The 23,479-nt window shown below is 55.1% G+C and overlaps 1 protein-coding gene across 3 annotated transcripts in view; it reads left to right on the forward strand.

Annotated features, from left to right (window-relative positions):
- Positions 1 to 23,479, forward strand: part of ECE1 (endothelin converting enzyme 1) — a 95,237-nt gene that overhangs the window by 24,125 nt on the left and 47,633 nt on the right. The window contains exons 1-2 of one of the 3 annotated variants that reach the window (XM_036445757.2): positions 13,603 to 13,681; positions 19,346 to 19,435. In XM_036445757.2, the coding sequence (XP_036301650.1) occupies positions 13,618 to 13,681; positions 19,346 to 19,435 (154 nt within the window). In that variant the 5' untranslated portion in view covers positions 13,603 to 13,617. Of the gene's footprint in view, positions 1 to 13,602; positions 13,682 to 19,303; positions 19,436 to 23,479 lie in introns of those variants that run through there. The other 2 variants (XM_045585077.1, XM_036445755.2) reach the window with 2 other exon arrangements.

Genomic DNA, 23,479 nt, shown 5'->3' on the forward strand with positions numbered 1-23,479 from the left:
GGGATGGGCACTCTTGCTGAGACAGGGTTTCAGAGCCCCGGAGGGAATGACGGGGGCAGAGTGCAAACAGGGAGCTCAGAGCCGGCCAGACCCTGCGTCCAGGCCCCGCTCTGCCGTTCTCCGGCGCGGTAACCAGGGCAGCTCTCTGCCCCTCTCTGCAGAACGGGAGGCAGGGATGGTCCCGGGTAATCACGTGCCTGAGCAAGTCAATCAAACAGCAGGGCCAGGCTTCGGAGTCCTCGTAGCTACTGTGAGAATGTGCTGCTGTTACCTCTGCTTTTCCGATAAACTGAGGCACAGGGCCATCATGCCACTGGCCAAGTCAGACAGGGAGTAGCAGGCAGAGCTGGGATTTGAACCCAGGCTGCCTGGTCCCCGGCCCACCAGGCTCCTGCTGCTGTGCTGTCCTGCCTGTCGGTGACACGTGTGGCGCTGTCTGAGGAGAGCGCTGTGTCGGCTGGCCATGCTGCTGCCCCAAAGCTGTGCTCTTGGTGACGTGCTGGACGGGCCGCCAGGCTTAGAAATGGGCAAATGGCAGGCTGGGCAGCCGGCCAGACCCCGCCGCTGCCCTGAGAGGGCCAGGGAGCCCTACTCTGAGAACAGTGGTTTCCATTCCTCAAGTCCCTACTGTGCGCCACACACACACACACACACACACACACACACATGCACGCACACACACAAACACACACGCACTGTCCACTTTCTCTCGCTTAATCCTCACAACCGCCCTGGTGGCCCAAGATCGTCACATGTGTCTTTGAAAGAAGCTGGTTTTGAACACACGTCCCACTGACTGCAAAGCCAGAGTGCCCTTCCCCTGGGCACTGGTCTGGGGCCCATCTCCTCTTCCCAAGGGATGGGTTCCGGTCTCCTTGTCAAAGAGTTCTTACAGGAGGATTTGGATGATTGTGGGGAGAGGGAGGAGCCCGAAGAGCCTAGACCCCTGGTCGGCAAACTGCGGCTTTCGAGCCACATGCGGCTCTTTGGCCCCTTGAGTGTGGCTCTTCCACAAAATACCACGGCCTGGGCGAGTCTATTTTGAAGATGTGGTGTTAGAAGTTTACGTTTAAAAAATGTGGCTCTCAAAATAAATTTCAATAGTTGTGCTGTTGATATTTGGCTCTGTTGACTAATGAGCTTGCCGACCACTGGGCTAGATTAAGATTCTCATCCTGGTTGGCCCCTTGAGTGACACCCCCCCTCCCCCCCCATGCTACTTCTTGAGCCTCACTTTCCTCATTTATTAAAGCAGGTTACGGCCAGGGAGCAGAGCTGAGTGCTGAGGGCCACGCTTACCAGAGCCGGACTCTGTAAGACTTTCTGGGCCTGCGGGCAGGACAGCCACACACCCACCCAGGAGGCTGTGGTGGAGGGTGTGCAGTGCCACAGGAGCACAGCGGAAGGAGAGCTCGCAGGGCCGAGTGCAGGGTGTTGGCATGGACATGGGCCCTGTCTGTCACATTGCCCTTTCCCTTCCTCTTGCTAACAGCAACCCCATCCTCTGGGTAATGCCTCGAAGCAGGCCTGGCCAATCAGAGTTCTTCCCTGGGACTTTATAATTCAAGAGAGAGAGAGAGAGAGAGAGAGAGAGAGAGAGAGAGAGAGAGAGAGAGGAGAGAGAGGGGGGCTCTTTTCCCTAAGGCTCTCTGCTGCCAGATGGTAAGCCGGGCCCAGTTCTCCAGGCACAAAGGACGTCTAAGCTCGAGTGATGGGAATAAGGGTGACGCACACGGGGAGGTTAGGCAGGGGAGAACCAAAAGCATCATCAGAACTTCTGAGGCCTGATCCTCCCTCTCCATTAGGCAGTGCAAGTCAGGCTGTTTGCTCTGTCACAAAGCCCAGTGAGAGCCGGTTCCTATCACGTACAGTCCTGAGGGTCCTGACTAGGGAGGCTTCACAGAGGGGGTGGCATTTGAACCACGATATGTTGAAGGAGTGCTTCAGGGTAACAGCAGTGCCAAGATTGTGCCAGGCAGAGCGGGTTCCTGGGAAGGGCGTGATCATAACCTGCCTGGGGAGGGGGGTTAGTAGGTGTTGGTGTTGGGAAGATCTTGAAGGGCCCCATGTGCCTAGAGCAGAGCTTGGATCCGTCCGTCCATCCATCCTCCATCCATTTATCCACCCATCCAACGAACCCAGCACTCACTGTGCACCGGGCACTGCTGTAAACATTTCACCGAGAACTAATTCCACCCTCTACCAGCCTGGTGAGGTGGGCACCATTATTTCACCACGTTACAGGTGAAAAAGCAAAGGCATAGAGGATTTAGATAACCTGTTCAAGGTCACCTAGCTGCTAAATGACAGAGCCAGGATTTGAACCCAGGAAGTCTGGCTCTAGGCCCTAGAGTCTAGGGGTTTATTTTCCTGGTGGTATATTTATTCTCTTAACGACAGGCTGGGGGTGAGCACCCCCTGAGCTCTTTCCACGGAGCGCCATGCCTCACAGCCCAGAGGGGGCCAGACTGCAGGCCCACACCGGGATGTGGCCTGGGGGGATGCGGAGGGGGAGGGAGGGAGAGTGCTCTGGGTCCTCGCAGAGGAAGTGGGTGCTCTCCTGGCCCAGTTTCAGCCCGAGCCAAGCTAGGAAGGAGCGGGTGGGTTCCTGCCAGGTGCCCGCTGTTTCTGCCAGCTGGGATAATCTCCAGACACTGTGACTGATGGGCTCTGGCGAGGTCCAGCTAAGCCCTTGGTGGGAGGTAAGTCACTTTAAGAAGCCCTGGCTTCTAGCCAGGTGCTGGGGAGCTTTAAAACCGCTCCTGGTAAGGGAGGCCCACGGGGAAGGGTGCTCTGAGCTGCGCCTTTGCCAGTGGAGCCCGGGGGATGCCCCAGGCTCAGGCACCTCCCGTGTGCCCAGGCCCTTGCCCTCCATTCACAGACCTAGGGAATAGCAGCCCCAGGTTATAAGTGGGGGGGTTTGAGGATCAGCAAGGGCAAGTCACTTGCCGAAGGTCACACAGCCGGATCTGAGTCCCAGGCTCCGGACAGCCTCCCCCGCCTCTTCAGCCTCGATGATCTGAGGGGTTTCTGGAACACACTCCCGCACTCCCGAAGGAAAACCGACTTCTGCGCAAGGGCCACAAAGTTTCAATTGCACTGTACGTACACGTGGTATTTTGTGGAAGAGCCACACTCAAGGGGCCAAAGAGCTGCATGTGGCTCTCGAGCCACAGTTTACCGACCACGGTTCTAAGCGAAGGCCCCTGCAGCCCCCAGGAGTTCTGCACAGGTGGCTCTGCGGCAGGGGCTGGGGACTAAGGCATTCGGTTGTGCCTGAGCCCTGGCAGGATACGTGAGCGGGGAAGCCCCTGAGAACAGCAGGGGACAAGGCTCTCCAGTGGAAGAAAGCATACGCGAAGGCCCTGAGGTAGAGGAGTGGACGCATGCTCCAGGCACAGCTCCCAGGCGGGTGGGAGGAGCTGGATTGGGGGTCCCTGCAGGAGTGGGGCAGGCAGGTTTTTGGAGGTGACCACCCGGACCCTCTGGGGGGTCCAGAAGGGATGTGATCCTTTGGGCTATTAGGAAAACTCTGAGCCAGGCCTTTCCCTTCTCCCCCGCCCCAGATCTCTGCCCCACAAGGATGCTCAGGGGGCTCAGGCTCAACTTGGGCCGGGGCCTGGCCCCTCAGCCTGCCTGGCTGCCCTCCACCGGCTCCTCTGTCCTGTCGGGGGCTCATCAGAGGCACAGAGAGCGCCAGACCGGGCAGCCGATGGAGCTGCCACTGTCCACAGTGTCACATTTGGCACAAGTAGCGGTTCTCCGGGAAGCCACTCTGTCCTTGTGTAGAGGGGGAAGCTGAGGCTCAAGGACACGCGGTGACTCACCCAGTGTCGTAATTACTAACAGCTAAGCCACGTGTGTCCGTCTTCACCCTCTGTCTTTCCATCCTTACTCGGACCCCTCTCAGTCCCAAAGAGCGGACTAAGGGGCGGGGGGCCTGCATTGGGAGTGAGGAGTGGCAGCCGGTGTATGCGGCCCTGGCTGGGGAAACAGACGGAGTCCTGAGCAGCACCCACTGGACCGAGAGGGAAGGGGGATCTGGGTGCAGGGAGATGACGGCCCGTCACTGCCCTCAGTCATCCTCAGCCCAGGATGGCTGAGTCCTCACCACAGAGCCCCTGGCATTCGGGCACAAGCAGGCCAAGCTCTGGAAGGAGCACTAGACAGAGTCCAGCGGCTTCTGGTCCCAGCAGGGCCTCTGGTTCCGCTTTCTCGGGGGGCTTCCCGTCGCTGAGTGTCAGTTAATTCATCTCTAGAATGGGCTGAGGTGGAATCCCCTTGTCTCACTCCCCTCCAACCACACCACCCTTTTTCTTGCTCCTTGAACCCTCCACTCGGCCCTAGGCCCTACCTCGGGGGCTTTGCTTCTGCTGTCCCCCCTCCAATGACCCCCCTCCCCAGTGTCCTTGTCGCTGGTTGACACCTCGTCCTCTGGCTTGAGTTTACATGTCACCTGCTCACTGAGCCTTCCTGGACTCCTCCCCCGGCCGTCTCTACCACTCCACCCTGCTGAACTTGCTGATAACACAGATAGGTCCAGAGTCAAATTAGCCGTGTTCAAATCCCAAACTCGGCCCCTCAGAGCTGGATGGGGATGATCTGGGTCATAACCTCCCTGTGCCTCAGTATCCTCACCTATGAAATAAGGCCAATAATAATACATATTATTTTTCTAGGGATTAAACGAGAAATGCATTGAAAAGCACTTAGCACAGTGCTCGGCACACACTGAACTCTCAATAAATGTTGAATTCTATTGTTGTTATAACTCAGCAACATGGTTTGTTGTCTGTCTCCCTATTAAAGTTCAAGCTCCTGAGAGCAAGGGCTTTGTGCTGTTCACCCATGTATATCAGGCATGGAACTCATTTCCTGGCATACAGTAGGTGCCTAATAAATACTTTTTTAATGAATGAACGGACAGACGGACAGTGGCATTCCTAAGAGGCTCCATAGGCTGGATATGGAGGACGGATACTGGGAAGACAGCCCTGGGCCTTCTTTCTCAGGATCCAGCTGGCCCTCTGGGTTCCCAGCAGCCCCCAGGGTGGGTCCCCTTCTGGCCTGCCCTGATAGGGGGTTCATGCCCTATGGGGGTGTCTCTTTGGGGATCGAGGTGGCTCCTTGTCCCAGCTACTTTGACCACCATGGTGTCTGAGGCTGTTGCCCAGCTCAGATTCCAGCAGCCAGGTGTGGGGACTAACGTAGATGTTTCCCTTTGCTCAGCAGCCCTCCCTCCTGAACCCGCAGAATTGGGCCCAGCCGGCTTTATCTTACCACCTGCCCCTGCCCCCCTTTTCAAAAGCTACTCTCACAAACAGAAATGCCCCCAGCCTCATCCCAAAAGGGAGGAGAGACCAGCCCCGGAGGCCCCACGTCGGCGTTGGGGAGGGAGGCCCAGGTTTTACTGTTTGCTTCCCGGGCCTTTGCTCATTCATTCGCTCACGTTCACTGCGCACCTGCTCTGTGTCAGGCGCTGCACGGCCGTGACCATGGCGCCCTCCCTGACAGCGGACCCAGAAGCTCGCCCACGTTCATAGCCGGGCGTGGACACTTGCTGTGAAAATGCAAGTGTTCTGCGTCTGTGCTGTCTGCTAGCCCTGGGTGGCTCTGGAGCACTCGGACTGTGGCTGGTGCCCATGAGGAACTTACTTTTTGAAAAGATCGTTTGCATTTTAATAGCCCCCTGTGGCGAGTGGCCTCTGAGTTGGGCCTTGTGGACCTAGACAGCTCTTGCTGGGCAGTCATTCACGGCCTTAGACTGTAGGTCTCAAACTCAAACTATACAGGGCAGCTGGGGTGATTTCCCAGGGGCCCCTGGGCTGTGACTTCTTTCACAGTTGTCAGCGTGTTAAGCTCACGGGCATTTCCTTCGCACCCACGAGAAAGAGTCAGCCAATGTTTCGTTTGAAGCATCAGATCCTCCTGTCCTATTTCTCGAGTTTCCACCTTTTTTCTCTTGTTGATGTGTCACATGCATAGAACAGAACGCACGGGCCGGAAGCAAGCAGCTCGATGAGTTGGGACACACCCGTGCCACCACAGGGGCATCAGGAGAGAGGACATTTCCAGAACATTCCCATTTCCCAGAAAGCCCCGCAGGCCCCTTTCCAGTAAGTCCCGTCCGCAGGGCGATTGCTGTTCTGAGGTCTGTCATCACACCGAGTGCTGCCCGTGTGTAAGCCTCACACAGATCACCTCCCACCGAGACAAGGGCACAGGAAAGGTTTGTTACCAGCACCAGCACCAGCCTGAGGAAATGGCAGCCAGCACTCGGCCCCAGAGAGGGCGAGACAAGGAGGGTTGGACTGTGGTGGCTGTGGTGCGGGCCAGCCACTCCTCGGCTCCAGCTGGCGGTTGCCACTTGAGAATTTGGGCCCAGCATTGTCAAGTGTTCGTTTTGGTGGTTTATTAGTTTTTTAAGGAAAGCTGAAAATCCTGGTTTTGGTGTCCAATCTTCTAAATGTTGGCACTTCACCACCTCTGACAGCACCTCGGTGAGCCAGACCCGAGCTGCGGCCTGCAGGCTGGGAGTCCTGCCTCGGGCTGATCAGAGGGTTGGCAACAGCTGGTGTTTGTTGAGTGGGTCCTTTGTTTCAGGTCCCAGGCTAAGTGCTCAGTGTGATTAAGTCATCTAATCCTCCTAACAATTTGTTAATAATCCATTTTACAGATGAGTAAGCTGAGCCATAGAGATGGATTAAGCGACTTGCCCAAGGTTATAGAGTAAGTTCTTGGCTGGGACTTGAACCCTGACTGGTTCCAGAGTCCGCGCTCCTAACCACCACACACATTCCCCCTGGGGGAGAGAGGGAGGCTGCCAGGGATGGTTATGCTACTTGGGGTGCAGATTTGCCAGCTATTAAGGGTGCTGCCCATCTGGACAAGCAAGGAGAGCCTCGGCCCTACCCGCCGTGATTGCCCTGGCACCGGGGCTGTCTGTCAGGTAGCAGAGCCCCATTTTAGGAAAGCAGCCCGGGGCGGGGTTGGGAAGGGGCAAGCCCGGCTGATGCTTGAGGAGGGTGTCAGCGAGCACCGGGCAAGTAGGGGCAGAAGTAGCAGGAACCTGGCAGAGGGAGAGCCCAGGCCCAGGAGGGTGGCAGGGGAGAGGGAAAGAATCAGCAGCGAGGGCCAGGGCCAGGCGGCTGCTGCCAGGGGAGCTGGGGGCTGGGGCATCCCCGCCCCTTGGTGTTTGGTCCAGACAAGCCTATCACTTGGGAAGGAGGAGATAAGGATCACCTGGCAAAACAGGACTGCATTTCCATCAACCCCTCCCACCTTGGGGGTGGGGACACACACAGGACCCAAACCTGGCTCCTGGCTCCCACTCCGGTGCTGCTCCTGCTGCGCTTGGCTGCGCTCCTCAGGACAGGAGTTCGTGGTGGAGAAGGAGGGTGTGCGGTCACTGGCAGGGACAGCTCCTGGGCCTGGCAGGGACAGGCCAGGCTCCTCTCAGCCCTTATCGTGTCTGTGCCACCAGGCCAGGCTCCCATCGGGATTGAGTGCTCAGTACGCGTTACCGTTGTTATCCTTGCTGTTTTTTGAAGTCGAGGCTCAGAGAAGTAGAGATCAGCCGGGAAAGTGGTAGGCAGGATTAAGTAAGGGATGTGTGGAGTGTTCTGGTGCATAGCAAAGGCCTGTGGACCGTGGGCCAGAGGAGCGATGAGGTGGCAGGACTGGTCCAGGAGGACCTCCTGGAGGAGGTGGCATGGACTGGTTTTAGGGGACTCAGCCACTCAGAGCTGCTGGTTCCTCTCAGGTCACGGTTGTCTTCTGAGTAAAACCTAATGCCATTTGGGTCTCCTCACCCTGAGGATGCCACTTTCTGCCAGAATGCCAAGTGATGGGGGCCAGTACCCCAGGGTCCTCACAGGCCCGTCAGCGGCCTCCACACCAGAGAAGTCCTCCGGGCCTGGCTCCAGGTCCTGTGCGTTGAGAAGGGGCACCTTGGCCCTGTGGTAGTCACATCACCTCTCTGAGTCTCAGTTTCCTCATCTGGCAAATGGGGACAGTGCTGCCTACCAGGCTGGGTTACGGTGAAGGCCTGGCATATGACAGATGCTCAGTAAACAGGAATCAGTGGGATGGCATTGGTCTTTTAAGGACGGGACAGGCATATCCACAGTGTAGCCCAGGGAAGCTGGAGCCACACTTTAGCACAGAACCAAAAGATCCCAGCTACTGCCTTGTCACCTGCGCACTCCCCCTCGTCAGCTATGTCTGCACTGGACAAGGGCCCTGGGAGCAGGTTTGCCCTTCGTTATTGTTCCCCCAGATCCAAGAGCAGCAAACACTGTGCTAAGTCCTTTTCGTCCCCGTTCACAGGAGGGAACAGTTCGATAACTGAACCCTGGCACAACCAGTACATGGCGCAGTTGAGACTTGAACTTCATAGTCTGGCTCCAAACTCTGTGCTCTCAGGAAGGGAGAATAATCTACAAGAACAGGTGAACATATGAACGCGGGGCAGTCTTTCACAGTCGCACAGCCTGCACATGCATGTGACTTGGTTTTGTCCTGTCATCCTTACCTTACCGTGAGGACCGTGAGGCCCAGAGAGGTGGCCTGAGCTGCCCACGCCACGTGGCTGGGCTAGAATGTGGGTCCATCACCTGACCGGGTCCATTGTTTTCCTTCTGCCGTCAGCTGCCTCTCGGGGAGATGGTTATCTAGCTTGAGTGGTGGCCGCGGGCAGGCCCAGGAACTCCACGTCGGGCATGGCCAGGCCTGTCCCACACCTCCGGGTGCCCACCTCCACCTCCGCTGGGCAGCTCACTTCCTGCCTCCACCGTGCCTTCCTTATCAGAGCCCTAGAGCCATTCACTAGTTCTGAGAGGAATGTGGAGGAGTGATGTTCAAACTCCGTTCCTTGGAACCTCTGAGGAAGCCAGCTTTGGGGCTAAGGAATGGGTCGGTGAATACGTAAACAGCAGTCCCATTTATCTCTCTCCTTTTTAAAAAATTGATTTTAGCACTAACCGGTGTGGCTCAGTGAATACAGCATCGGCCTGCAGACTCAAGGGTCCCAGGTTCGATTCCGGTCAAGGGCATATACCTTGGTTGCGGGCACATCCCCAGTGGGGAGTGTGCAGGAGGCAGCTGATCGATGTTTCTCTCTCATCAATGTTTCTGGCTCTCTATCCCTCTCCCTTCCTCTCTGTAAAAAAAAAATCAATAAAAAAAAAAAATATTTTTTTAAATAATTTATTTTAGAGGGGAGGAAGGGAGAGAAACATCGATATGAAAGATGTATGGATTGGTTGCCTCTTGTACACGCCCCGACAGGGGATCAAACCCATAATCCTGATGAGGAATCAAACTGCGACCTTCTTGTGCATGAGATGACACTCCAACTACTGAGGCACAGCGGCCAGGACCTCGCTTGTGTCTCCTTTATATTTGGGTTGCCATGTTAAGTTTTTTAAATAAAGGGCTTAAAGGTATTTGCTGTCTAATTCATCAACTGCCTTCCCATTTTACAGATGGAAAAACGGACTTTAAAGCCCATATTTCCCCCTTAAAGGATAATAATAGTCAGTCATTATTCTAAGTTTTTAAACATATTTAACCCTCACAACCCTATGAGGGCGACACTTACCTCCATTTTACGGTCAAGGACACTAAGGCTCAGATGGTGGAATAGCTTTGCCCAAAGACTAGGATCCAAGGAGCCTCGCTCCCAAGTCCACCTTAGCCACTCCCAGTCTGACAGTCATACCTTCCCCTTGTGTTCCGGAGTGGGAAGCCACTTGCTGAGGCCCAGGGTAAGGCAGTGTCCAGCTGGGACAGAATATAGACCTGGTTTTTCAGCCCAGGCTCCGACCACCTCCCGCTGTCCAGGGCATCCCCTGGGCTGGAGTGGGAGGTGGGCAAGCCTGTGTGAATCTTGGCTCCGTTCTTCCCTGTCTGTGTGGCCGTGGGCAGGTGCACGGACGTCTCTGAGCCTGCTTCCTCACCTGAGAAAAGGGGAACAGGACCCCCATCACGGGCGTTATCACGGGGTTACCATGGGCGTTCAGCAGGATGGTCCACATGAGTTGGTTGGCACAGGGCCTGGCACAAGCTGTGAGGGCCCTGGCCACGCTCCGTTCTGGGTCCTGGGAGTCCCCTCCCTGCCCTACCTGCTTCCTCCTCCCCCTTCCTCCTCCCCGGCCCTCCCCTGCCCCTGTGCAACACAAATACTAATTACAGCCATTGCCACGCGCTGCTTCCTGGTGGAGCCTAATTACTGGGCTGCTCTGTCACCATCGTCCTCCTAAGTATCGCTAAGCGAGACAGATTAACATTGTCCTGAGCTTTATGTCAGCACGTTGAGATTAGGCCAGCACGTTGGCACACGGGGTCCCCTCGGCCGAGGACTCACCGGGCTGTCCTGCAAGTTTCTGGTCTGTCTCCAGCGTGGTGCACAGAGATCAGTGAGGCCAGAGAAAGGAGGCAGAGACTAAGGATGGAGGCCTGAGCATGGAGAGGGGGAAGGTGGGCAGAAGTTATGGGGAGGAGGCGAGGCCTCCGTAGTAAGGATGGAGTAGGTGGGGGCTGCCATGTTACGTGTTGTCATGGCAAAACCACAAGCTCTGGGTGTAGATTCAGGCTTTGTTATTTACCAGATCTCGGATGTGGGCAAGTTACTCACCCTCCCAAAATGGCGATCATTTCCCAGGATGCAACGGGGAAGAGTCAGGCGATGACAGGTGTCAGCAGGTACCAGGTCCGGCACCTGGCGTGACCTCGGTCCTCCGCGTTTTTCCTTCCCACCCCGTCTTCCGTCATTCTCAGTGTGACTGGGAGAGCCAGCCCTTTCTGAACCACCACCACACACACACACGTTAGCATTTACTCAGGGCTGCTTCCCTGGGAGCCACGGGGCTGAGGACTGTGTGTGTCTTGTTTTATTTAATATATATACAGACCCGAAGGAGTAGGTACCATTATCATCTTCATCTGATAGACAAGAAAACCACAGCCCAGAAAGGAAGGGGGGTGACTTGGTGCAGGTCCCACAGCTGCACTTGGCTGCGGTCCGCTGGGGTGAGCCGCTAGGAGGCCATGCAGGTTGTGGCCGGGAAGCCAGCGGGACGGGTCATGGTGAAGTCTGAGAAGGCTGCCTGGAGGAAGAGGCACCTGAGCTGAAGAGTCAGCGGGAGGAAGGAGGAGAAGAAAGTCCTTACAGGCAGAGGGCAGTAGATAGGCAAAGGCCTGGAAGCAGGAAGCACACTCGTATTTTACTGAGGCTCCAAGTGAGGGAGAAGTGGCGAGAGAGCAGCTGGAGAGGAGCCAGGAGCCAGGAGCCAGAGCCTGGGGGAGGGGGGAGGAAGCTGGGAGCCAGGCCAGGAAGCGGGCTTGCTTCTGCCAGTTCCAGGGAGCCAGCGTGTGAAGGAGGCTGACTGGATCATATGAGGCAATTTAGAAGGTTCTGCTCGGAGCCAACTGGGCATGAGGGACTGGGGAGTGTGAATGGAGGTTTGGGGGGACAGGGGATGGTAATTGGAGATCGGGGGGCTCCAGGGCTAATCGGGGAAGGCTTCGAGGGAAGGGGACAGAGTCGGTGGGCCTGGACGGAAGGGCAGAGGTGACAGATGGAAGCTGCCAGGCTGGTGGGACGGAGAGAGGCCTGGTAGGAGCCATGCACGGGGCTGGATGGTCAGCGGTGTGATGGGTGGCCTGTGTCAGGGGGAAAGGGAGGCTTGCTGGCCAGCTCTGGGTGTGGGGTGGCCTCCGTGAGCCCTGAGGCTGGCAGCTGGCAGCACTAGGTCAGGCTCTCAGTGCCTTCCGGGGCCCCCGGGCAGGTGAGTCAACACCTGGCCGAGTGGCTGAGTGTTTTCCCGTTCCCTGCATGTGTGGGCGCGTCTCCCACTGCCCGCACATCACGGGGAGCCCAGCCTGGGACGCTGGTCCAGACCAGAGTGATTGACTCATTGGCTGGCAGGGCTGCCACCTTCCCCGACGAGGCAGTTAGCAACCTTGACCTCCATGGACGCTCTGTGCCCTTCCAGACTCCCCCTGAGTCTCACCTTTAGGCCAACCCTCTCCCTAACTTCTGCCCCCCTCCCCCCTCTCCATGCTCAGGCCTCCAGCTCCTTTCCCCCCCGGGTGCCACAGAGTCCCCCTCCCCCACCCTCGGTCATAGCCTCCCAACTTCCCACCTCTCCCCGGGGCAGCCTGTCACCTCTGAGAGCCAGGCTTTAAGGTGGCATGAGAAAAGAGGCGGGGCCCTGAGAGGTTGAACCCCTCTCTGCCGCTAGCTGGCACGCTGCCTCCTTTCTCTGGCCTCAGTCTCTGCATCTGTAAAATGGGCGTCCCAGGGCTTACTCCACGGGGTGATCGTGAGACACAAATGAGTGTGTAAAAGACCCGAGAAGTAGGCGGTGCTGGGCTTGTGTTGGGGTTGACAACTCTTGTTTTCTGTCTCAGGGGGAAGCCAGTTTTGTTTTAATAAACGTTTTATTTCAGAACAGTTTTAGGTTTTTAGCATCATTGGAAAGGTATTACAGAGACTTCCCTCACACCCCACACCCAGGTCCCCGTTACTAACATCTTACACAGGGTGGGGCAAAAGTAGGCTTATAGTTGTTTGTAGGGAAAATAATGTAAGAATTAATAAATAATAATAAGACAAGAATAAACTGTGTTTCACATACTCACAACTGTAAACCTGCTTTTGCCACACCCTGTATTTATGGTACATTTCTCACAGTAAATGAACTGATATTGATACATGATTGCGAACCAAAGCCTATCATTATTCAGATTGCTTTAGCTTTTTGTTTTGTTTTGTTTTTATATATTTTATTGAGTTTATACAGAGAGGAAGGGAGAGAGATAGAGAGTTAGAAACATCGATGAGAGTCATCAGTCAGCTGCCTCTTGCACACCCTCTACTGGGGATGTGCCCGCAACCAAGGTACATGCCCTTGACCGGAATCGAACCCGGGACCTTTCAATCCCCAAGCCGGCGCTCTATCCATTGAGCCAAACCGGTTTTGGCCAGATTGCTTTAGTTTTTACCTAATATACTCCTTCTGTTCAAGAATCCCATCCAGGACACCCCGTTACATTCAGTCGTCATGTCACCTTAAGCTCCTCTTGGCTGTGACAGCCCTCAGACTGGCCTTGTTTTTGAAGACCTTGGCAGTTCTGAGAAGTGCCAGGCAGGTATTTTGTGGAATGTGCCTCGGTTGGGACCTGTGTGATTGGGATGTGATAATGCGTTTTTAGGAGGACGGGAAAGTACCACGTACATCACATTTATCGGGAGTGCATACTTGCTCTTGGTGAGTTGGATTGGAATTCTCACTGTTGGCATTCACCTTGACATTCAGCCTGTTATTTTTGCCCTGAGTACAGCAGCAGGGCTAGATTAATGCCAAGTGTTGGCTGAACTAAGGCCAAGGTCAGGAAATACAGACAAGGGCAGAAGCAGATGGAAAAGCAGTGAAGGAGAATAAAGAAAAGCAGGTAGGGGGTGTATGCTTCAGCATGTCCATCAGGTGCTGGTTCGCTTTGGGATGGGATGTTACATACCAGGAAGTTCATGTTTCAGCTCATTTACTCTTTACAACAACCCCTTTTACAGATGAGGAAACTGAGGCCTGCAAGGGAAACTGACGTGGTCACATGAGCCAGGGAACCTGGGGTCAAACCTGGGTCTGTCTTTACTGCCTCAGGCTCCCAGTGTTGAGTTAGAACCTTGAAGCCACCTTCCCAGGAGAATCAATCAGGGAAGGGGTATTCCTAATACATTTTTGTTTTCTAATTCACTATTCAGGATGTGTGATGATTAAAATGCATTCCATAAAATGACACGAAGTAGAAAAAGAAAATAGGATAAGAGGAAATTTAGTGGGAAATGTGGGTAAAGAAAAAGCTGAACATAAAGACCAGGAAAATGCCCATAGGTGAGTTTCTGATTTGGCTATGAGCTTCCTGGCAGCCAAGGGGAAAAGGGATAGGACCAATTCCTATGATTCCTGGTATCAGAAAGCAAATCAGCAGTTTTCTCTCTCAGGAACTTTGTGGCACATTTAAAAAGAAATTAACCACGTAGAAATTTCACACGTGAAAGACACTGAGCAGTGTAATGGATAATGTAACAGCAGTAACAGATGTTGCGTGGTGTCATGCTCAGGAGGGATGGCCATATTTTTACTCTCTTGCCCTTAACCATGGTTGTGCTATTTGAATCCTACTTGTTATCGAGCAACTAAATTCTGTTTCTTTGTAGAAGTCACAGATGCCTATGCCTTAGTGACAAGTTGGGATACAGGTTAACCAGTGACCTATGTACCAGGTCTGTGCCAGGCACCAAGGATAGAGGGTAATAAGATGATTGTTGCCCATCCTTTCTATTCCAGGATAAAGACACCTAGACAGAGGCCTGAATGTAAGGCAGGTGCTATCCCGGGGCCCACCAGCAGGCAGGGCACAGTTCCTTCAGGCTGGGGAGGAGGTGGGCCAGAGGAGGAAAAGGGTAGTTGGGGTGGAGGACTCACAGTCTTGAGAGGCGGAATATCAGGTGCCGATCCCTTGAGGGTGTGGACCGTATCCTATGCAGGGCTACCCCCTCGGCGGGGAGCACAGGGCTTGGCAAGCATCAGGGCCTCGGTGAACTCCTGTGGAGCCCTCAGCACCCGCAGAGATAGATCTGGGGTCAGAGTGATGACCAGACACCTGACGGGTCTGTGGAGGGTGAGCCTCAGAAGGTGGGTTCAGGGTCAATAGGGGCGTCCTTGAATGCCACGCTAAGGAGTTTGGATTTTGTTCCTTAGGAGGTGGGAGTCAATTGAAAGTTTCTGAGCCCGTGTTTTATAAAAAACAATTACACAAATAATAACTGCTAACACTTAGTAGTCACTTGCTGTGTGCCCAGTACTATTCTGAACACTTACCAACTCATGGAAGTGTCACCCTATATAGTCCTGCGAAGGAGGTACTGCCGTTACCATCCCTGTTGTACACAAGAGACAGCTGAGGCCCAGAGAGGCCGAGTCACGGGCCCAAGGTCACACAGCTGGGGAGTGGCAGAGTGGCGATCTGAGCTGAGGTTTGGAACTAGAGCGTTTACTATCTTATTGTGTCTATGAAATGCAAGTATTTAACTAACCTATGATGTGAGTGGTTTATGAGATGGCATATGACTTAACAAATCTCAGCTAATTGCCGGCACCAGAGAGGCAGGCACGGACAGGGCCCTCGGCCACAAAGGGCCGTACCCCTAAGAGCGGAGGCTCAGAAATCCGCCCTGGAAACAGCCTGGAGGGTGTGGCCACCTGGTCCCGGGCCTGTGAGTTTCACTCGGGAGCTGCTCTTTCCTGCCTCCGACACGCTCCGAAATTCGGTGAAGATCCCTGCCCTGGGCACGCCACCCGCAAGAGCCACCAGGCCTTTGTGGTCAGAGCTACGTGAGCATCTCGATTCCTCATTTCTGTTCACCCCGGGCCTGTGATTTCCACAGGGTGGGGTTTCCAGAGCTGGCAGCGTCACACCCGCACCTGACTTTCATCACCTTCTCGGGAACATCGGCCAGATTATCCTCCCTGGCTCTGAGGAGGGGGCGGGACAGCAACCAGCAGATCAAGGTACAGGCTCCACAAAGCAGAGGTTGTGTGTGTCACCCCCTTCACACACACACACACACACACACACACACACACACACACACGTCCTCCCCACAAACTGGCAGCCAGGCGTGGCACCCACAGCCACAAATGAGGCCATTAGGGCGATGGGGCGCTGGCCGCCCTGCCGGCTCAGTGCCACCTAAGAAGCAGCTGCCCGCTCCGCGATGAGCGATGAGCGTGGGGCCGGGAGGCAGGGCCCAGGCTCCAGGCCCAGCTCTGCCATCCGCTGGCTGTGCCGCTGGGTGGCAGAATCCTGAAGTCGGGGTGCAGGGAGTCACCTCCTGGCTCCCTGGCTGTCTGGCCAGGTGACTCGGGTGGGGCCCGGGGAGGGGTGAAGCCGACAAGTCCCATCTCCCTAATCCTCTGCCTTCTCGTCGGTAAAGTGGGGGTGCCGGTTCCCACTTCGCAGAGCGCTGTGGGGTCAGGAGAGAGTTTGTCAAGCAGCACTTGGTGGTGCTGGGTCTCCCCCTCCACCCCCTTCCACTTCTCTTGTAAAGTGTAAGCAATACGGGCTGAGGCTGAGGCCGAGGCCAAGGCTCTAGGTGGGTGTGGGGACCCGAGACCGAGACCGAATGGAAAGCCCTGCCCTGGCTGTGGGCGGGCACAAACATAGGGCTGCCATTGTTGCTGGAATGTCACACACCTGCTGGGGCCTACGAACTCGCACCTAACAGCCCGCTAAGCCATTCCCACGCCTGCCTTCCGGGGTTCAGTTCCACTTCCGGGCCCCGGGCAGGCGTTCCAGGAAGGGCCCCTCGTCTTTTGTGGAGAAATAAACAGCTCTCCATCTCTGTGGATTTCTGCTTGGGAGGTAGTGAGCTTTCCTCCTTGTCTGCAGACAGGCTGCAGTGAGGGACAGGGCAGGGGCAGCCTGGTCTTTCTTGCTCCCCTCCCTCCCCCCCTTACCCCCCTCCTACCTTCACCATGAGCTTCCAGCCCCCACGAGATTCAATCCCTACCTTCAAGATTCTCCCATTTAGAGTCCAAAGTGCTGTGTACTTCCGTAGAAGGAAACGGGTTCGAGGCCGTGTGTGGGGGATACAGAGCAGGGATCAGAGGCTGCCTGGGGTCAGGGGAGGGTGGTCAGGCGAGCTTCCCGGAAAGGGTGACCTCTGAGATGAGATGAAGGGGGAGGAGCCTTGCTTTACTGCACCTGGGCAATTTTCTTCCCTGAGCCTCAGTGTTAGGCTCTGCGAAAGGGGCCAGTAATTCCTGCTTCAGAGGGAGGGTGAGAGGCTTAAATGAGACGATGGGTAAGAGAACTGACGAGCAGACCCTTCGGTGTCCAGAAAGTAGTATCTGCTGTGCCAGGAAGAGGGGATGCTTGGTGAACTGAACTTCTTAAGCGTCTTTTCCTTGAGTGTTTGACACCTGTTACTTCGTGTAACCAGCTGTCCTAGTTTCAGGAAAGGCTCAGCTGTAACCCAGCGTGATGTAAAGAAGCCTAGGGCCCTTTCTCTCCTCCACTCCGTGGGGGTGAGGCACGAGGCTCCAGAATTAAAATTCTTGTCGTAAAGCCCTAGCTGGTTTGGCTCAGTGGATAGAGCGTCGGCCTGCAGACCGAAGGGTCCCGGGTTCGATTCCAGTCAAGGGCACTTACTTTGGTTGCAGGCTCCTCCCCAGCCCAGGCTCTGGTTGGGGCTCATGCAGTAGGCAACCAATCAGTGTGTTTCTCTCACATCGATATTTCTCTCCGTCTTCACCTCTCTCTTCCACTCTCTCTAAAATTCAATGGAAAAATATCCTCAGGTGAAGATTAAAAAAAAAAAATTCTTGCCATAGTACTGTGCCTGCCCCGGACTTGTGCCCCTTACACAAGTGTCCTTTGTCCTCGGGCATTGCAAAGTTAGATGCAGGGGGATTTACAGGATCCTTGTCACTTCCGCTCCACTCACTTTCACTGTTTACTGAGCCCCTGCAGCAGCCAGGTGATGGGATTCTCTGCCAGACCAGGCCCCAGTCCAGATAAAGTTCAGTGTAGTTCAGTTGGTTGGGTGTGGTCCCATGCGCCAGAAGGTCTTGGGTTCAGTTCCCGGTCAGGGCACACATATGCGCAGGCTGTGGGCTCCATCCTCAGTAGAAGCATGCAGGAGGCAGCCAATAGGTGTTTATCACATCGATACTTCTCTCCCGCTCCCTTCCTCTCTAAGAAAAATCTATAAAAATGTATTCAATCAATCAATAAGTGTCTGGGTGAGGGGAGGAGAAACTTGGAGAATCTGAACAACCATGAAGGCCACACAGCGAGGGTGTAGGAGAGTGAGGTGGGGAACAGCACAGGTGAGGATCGGGCGGGCAGAGTCACGGGGGACTGTCCCTGCAGAGCTGTAAGCCAGGGGGTGACAGGGTTCGCATTCGCCTTTGAAAGCCCCGCTGTGGCTGCGGAGAGGATTCGGGGCGGGCAGGAGTGGACCAGGCGCTGTCCGGGTGGCTGTGACCCTCTCTGAGCCTGTGGCTTCGCTGGATCAAATAGGGACATGAGCAGAAGTGCTTTGGGGGGAGCTGGGAAAATGTAGGCAGTCCAGGTCTCACTTGAAGTGGAGGGTTAGGGTCTTGGGTGCAAGGGAACATGGGTAAATTCCAGAGTCTTTACTTGAGCACCCGCATGGGAAGGGAGGCCTCGGGCTGGGGAGAGAGACCTGCTTGAGGCTTTTGGCTCCTTGAGAGACCTGAGCTGAGGGTTGGGGGGGGGGGGGGGGGGGGGACAGGGGGAGGGAGTCACAGCTTGGAGCTTGGGGGCAGGCTCTGGCTTCCCCTCCAGCCACCCAAATGTGCTCTCAGCTTTTTTTTCTCTCCATGTCAGGGGAGTGCTCTGGAATTTCTGAAACCATTCATGAACTCTGGCTTAAAGAGCTAGAGGACGGGGAAGAGGAGCTAGATACCTGTCTTTTTCATTCTGCCTCTTCTTTCCCGCTCATCTTGGCAGCTCAGAGGAGGGGACCCCCGCCGAACGGTGGGAGGGACCTCACACTGTTGTGGGCCAAACCAGGGGCACCTCCCTAACACCTGGTTCCTGGTGGCTGCCATCGGGCATTACTGACGGGGCTTAAGGTAAGGTGATCAGACGTCCCGCTTTCGGCGGGACAGTCCCGATTTTAACAATTTGTCCCGCGTCCCAAAAATCGGGACTTTTTAAAAACGCAACGGGATGCGGGGAAACATCGTTAAAAATCGCGACGTCTGGTCACCTTAGAAGGTTTCCCACCCGGAGAGGCTGCTGTCAGGCCCCTTCCTGCCGCTGCGCCCTGATCCCCGGGAAAAGGGGTCTCCCCGGAGCCTCGGGGGTCTCCTGGTGGGCGGGGAGGGGACCTGAGCTGTGCATGGACCTGGCTCCGCCCGCCCGCGAAGGTGGCGCAATGCCGGGGCCGCAGCCCAGCCGCCCAGACCTGCGGGGCGTGCGGCGGCGGCGGCGGCGGCGGCGGCGGCAGGGACCCCGCGTCTGGGGCGCAGCGCTGTGGGCGCTGGGGCTGAGGGCTCTGGGCTGAGGGCGGAGTTGCAGAAGCGCTGGGTGCAGGGTGCTGGGAGGCGGGACCCTCCCCGGCGGGCTGTCGGTGGGCTGGTCCGGTGTCCGGGCCGGGGCGGGGCGGGGCGCGGCGGGGGCGGAGGTGGCGGAGGTGGCCGCGGAGGTGGCGGTGGCGGTGGCAGCCGCGCGCCCGGCCGCTTCTCCATTCGGGGTGAGAGCCATGGAGGCGCTGAGGGAGTCCGTGCTGCACTTGGCCTTGCAGATGTCGACCTACAAGCGGGCCACGCTGGACGAGGAGGACTTGGTGGACTCACTCTCCGAGGGCGGAGACGGGTACCCGAACGGCCTGCAGGTAGGAGCCCGGCCCCCGGGAGACTCCCCCGTGGGGTGGGGGGGACTGGGCATGCGCACTGGGGTTCCCCTTCTCTCTCCCCCCCCCCCATCCTCCCCCTCCCGCGCACCTCCGCCCCATCCTGCCTGCCCCAGAGGGGTCCAGAGCCTTTCTGGGGCAGAAGTGACCCCGGGGCGCTGAGCTTCCCCACCAGCCTCCCCTCATCAGCTCTGCCTTCCCGAATCCTCCAGAATCCTCCCCGCCAACTGGGGAACTACAGCCGGGGTGGCAGAGGTGAAGCCCGCACTCCCCCTGCCCTCCGAGCTGAACTGGTCCCGTTCCCTTTCACAGGGGAGGCCGTTCCCGGGCCCTGAGGGCCTCCCCTGGACCACACAGCCTGTGTGACTGGCAGAGTCTAAAACTGCCGGCATACCCCCCTCTCGGCCCTGGCACCATGGGCAGTTGGTCACCCTGTCTGGTAGCTTACTCTGTTCTTCCTCTTTCCACCCAAATACCTGAAGGATTGGGGGGGGGGGGGGGGGGTACCATCTTCTGCCACTTCTCAGCAGCGGCTCTTCACCACCTCCCTGTCTGTGGCTCCACGGTGAGCAGGGCTGCTTTCCGCTCTTTCCCTGCGGGGCCTGTCTTTCCTCCAAGCTGGTTAGATCGGTCCGGGGAGACCCGAACTCATGACCCTGCCCTTACCTACATCCTCCTCCTTCCCGGTCGGGGCCACCCCAGGAGCTGTGGGGGTTACTTTTCCCACTTCCCCGCGAGGGAGCTGAGGCTCTTCGAGGGCAGCCTGCTCTGTGGGTCACAGAGCCAGGAACCTGGGAGTGAGAAATCAAACCCAGTCCGTCCAGCACCTCCTCCCCGCGGACACTTCTTCAAAGGCTAAATCCCTCCGGAAATGAGATTCCTGTGGCAGGCACTATTTCCTTCACCAATCAAAACAGAATCTAATCAGCAATCTCTTCAGTCTCATCTTCCACAGCAGGTCCTAAATATATCAGCACAAAAGCATTTGGAATGCACAACAAACTAATGTCACAATGGCAGCCCACGTGGGCACAGCCCTTTTCAGGTCACGGAGTGTGTGTGTGTGTCCCGGCTGCCTGGCCTGAGTTGAAAGTAGTTCTGTCCCTGAAGCCGGGGGCTCAGGTTTAAGTTCTGACTCCATTCTCAAGGTCTTGGGTGAGCTGCTTACTCTCCCTTTAAACCACAACTTCCTCGTCTGTAAAATGGGCGTAATGCACGGGACGGGCCTGCTAGGATGGTTGCTTTTATGACCTATGAGGTAAGCGCCCCTGCGGCCATATTGCACAGGGTAAAGCTGAGGCTGGAGAGATTAGGGAGATTCCAGCGGTCGAAGAGATATCTTGTGGGTTGGAGTGCAGTATTGGTGCCCTACACCAAACGGGATGCGTTGCTCCCTCCTTATACAGGAAAAGCAGGAAAAGTTGCCCCAGGGATTCGGGGCATTTCTGTGGGTACCCAGTCTGGCTTGCCTTAAGCCTCCACAACCGCCCCAATCCGGTGCTTTTTCTCCTGAGACTCGAGAACCTACCCACCCGCCTCTGACAAAGCAGAGGTTTCTATGGATTTTATGGTTTTTGTCTTTTGGGATTTTTTTGTTGTTGTAAATCCTCACCCGAGGATATTTTTCCATTTTTAGAGAGTGGAAGGGAGAGGGAGAGACAGAAGGAAACATGGAGACAGAAGGAAACATTATTGGTTGCCTCCTGCATGCACCCCAACCAGGGCCCGGGGAACCTGCAACCAAGGTATATGCCTTTGACCGGAATCGAACCTGGGACCCTTCAGTCCTCGGGGCCGATGCTCTACCCACTGAGCCAAGCTGGCTAGGGCTAATTTTATGTGTTTAGTCACTGGGTTTTCCCCCCCAGTATATCGACTTTACATGCTCATTTGTGGGCGGGGGCAGGGGGGGGTAGAGGGGAATCCAGTATTAAAAAAAAGATTTAAAAATAAACAGTAATCCCACTGCTCACAGATAACCACTTCTGGTTATTTATATTTGCATGTATGTATTTTTAAACATAGTTGAAGATACAAAGTTGCATCCTGCTTTTCTCATTGAATGCCACTGAATAAGCATTTTTCTCTTTGGAGGTTGTTAAAAACCTCCAAAACATGCTGCCATTACAAAACATAGTACCTCAGCCTGACCAGTGTGGCTCAGTTGGTTGAGCATCATCCTTGCACGGAAAGGTTGCCAGTTCAATTCCCAGTCAGGGCACATGCCTGGGTTTTGGGCTCAATCCCGAGTTGGGGGTGTACAGGAGGCAGCAGATCGATGTCTCACTTTCACATCGTTGTTTCTCTTTCTCCTCCCTTTCTCTGTCTCTAAAAGTCAATAAAAAGTGTATTTTTAAAAACCATAATACCTCTTGGTACCAATGTATAAAAATACGGTCAATCACTATAGTTGGACAATAGGCCCAAACACTGTAACACTACTGGGTTTTTTGTTTGTTTGTTTTTAAAATATATTTTATTGACTTTTTGCAGAGAGGGAGAGAGAGTTAGGAACATTGATCAGCTGCCTCCTGCACACCCCCTACCAGGGCTATGCCCGCAACCAAGGTACATGCCCTTGACTGGAATCGAACCCGGGACCTTTCAACCCGTAGGCTGACACTCTATCCATTGAGCCAAATCAGTTTCGGCTGTAACACTACTGTTGACCCTCTTTTAGCCTTTTGGATAATTTCCTATGAGTTGTTTTCTAGAAACACAACTGTACCCTCCCGTTTAGGCTTTTTAAAATGGACCCGTCCTCCCGAATCTTCCTCTCTTGACAGGCAGCTATAAAAATAAGCTGCTTGGTTTTTCAAAACTTTGGAGCCCATTGGTTCTACCAACTCCAGTGACTGATACGGATACTGGCCAATGAACACTCGCATCTTTCAGCCAAACTTGCCACCTCCATTACTGAATACACCAACGAAATGTTGACTTTAGCCGGAGCCAACTTCTCCCTGTATCTCATCTGAAAGGGGTTTACTTTTCCTTTATCTCACATTTCAGTCACAAATTCATTGTGAGTCCCCAAAATCAGTCACTGTGGCCGGCGTGCAGAATTCACAGTCAGCTGGCTCTGACCCGGAGCCCCTGCCTTGCCCCTCATGGACCCTCAGACCTGGAAGCAACTCACTTAGACAGCTTTTTTATTTTATTTTTTATTTTTGTGCAACGTGGGGTTAACATTATTTTTTTTAATATATTTTATTGATTTTTTTACAGAGAAGAAGGGAGAGAGACAGAGAGCTAGAAACATCGATGAGAGAGAGTCATCGATCAGCCACCTCCTGCACACCCCTCACTGGGGATGTGCCTGCAACCAAGATGCCCCTGACCGGAATCGAACCCGGGACCCTTCAGTTCCCAAGCCGACGCTTTATCCACTGAGCTAAACCGGTTTCGGCAGGGGTTAACATTATTAATCCGCCTCTCAGCGCTGTTGCACAGGCTGGCGTGAGACAGTGTAAGGACAGCCTTTGTACAGGGCACAGCAATGGATGTGGCTGTTCTCAGCAGCAGCATCGAAACTCACCGTGATGTCTCCGTGATGCCCTGCATAGAGGAGCTGTTCCCTGGGAGCCTGTGCTCCGGGCCCACGGGCGGCAGGCCTCCCCTCCCCCCGCGCACTCCCTGTCCCCGGCTTAAAGCGAGAAAGCCAGCGCTACTCCTCAGCCTCAACGGGGGAGTCATGGCCGTTTACCAAAACCTTTAAAACTCATCCAGTGACTTCTAAAAATTCGTTTTTTCATACCAAAAAAGAAAGGCTTTTTAAAATACTTATATTTTACATTTAATTCTTAGTGGTTTTTCCTTTTTTTTTTTTTTTTTTTTTTTTCCCCTGCCACATACACATCAATCTTTTAAGCGTGACTTCAGGGGCAGTCCCACTCAAAACTTTGAAAGACCTCTCTGCTTATCAGGAGGTTCTTTCAACTCCACCCACCTGTGAGAGACTCACACTGTTGGCCGAGTTGTCCTAGAATCTGAGGTGGTCAGACCTGGGACCTCCTCCAGTGTACT

This window comes from Pipistrellus kuhlii, unplaced genomic scaffold (genome assembly GCF_014108245.1).
Source record: "Pipistrellus kuhlii isolate mPipKuh1 unplaced genomic scaffold, mPipKuh1.p scaffold_m20_p_2, whole genome shotgun sequence".
NCBI lineage: Eukaryota > Metazoa > Chordata > Mammalia > Chiroptera > Vespertilionidae > Pipistrellus > Pipistrellus kuhlii.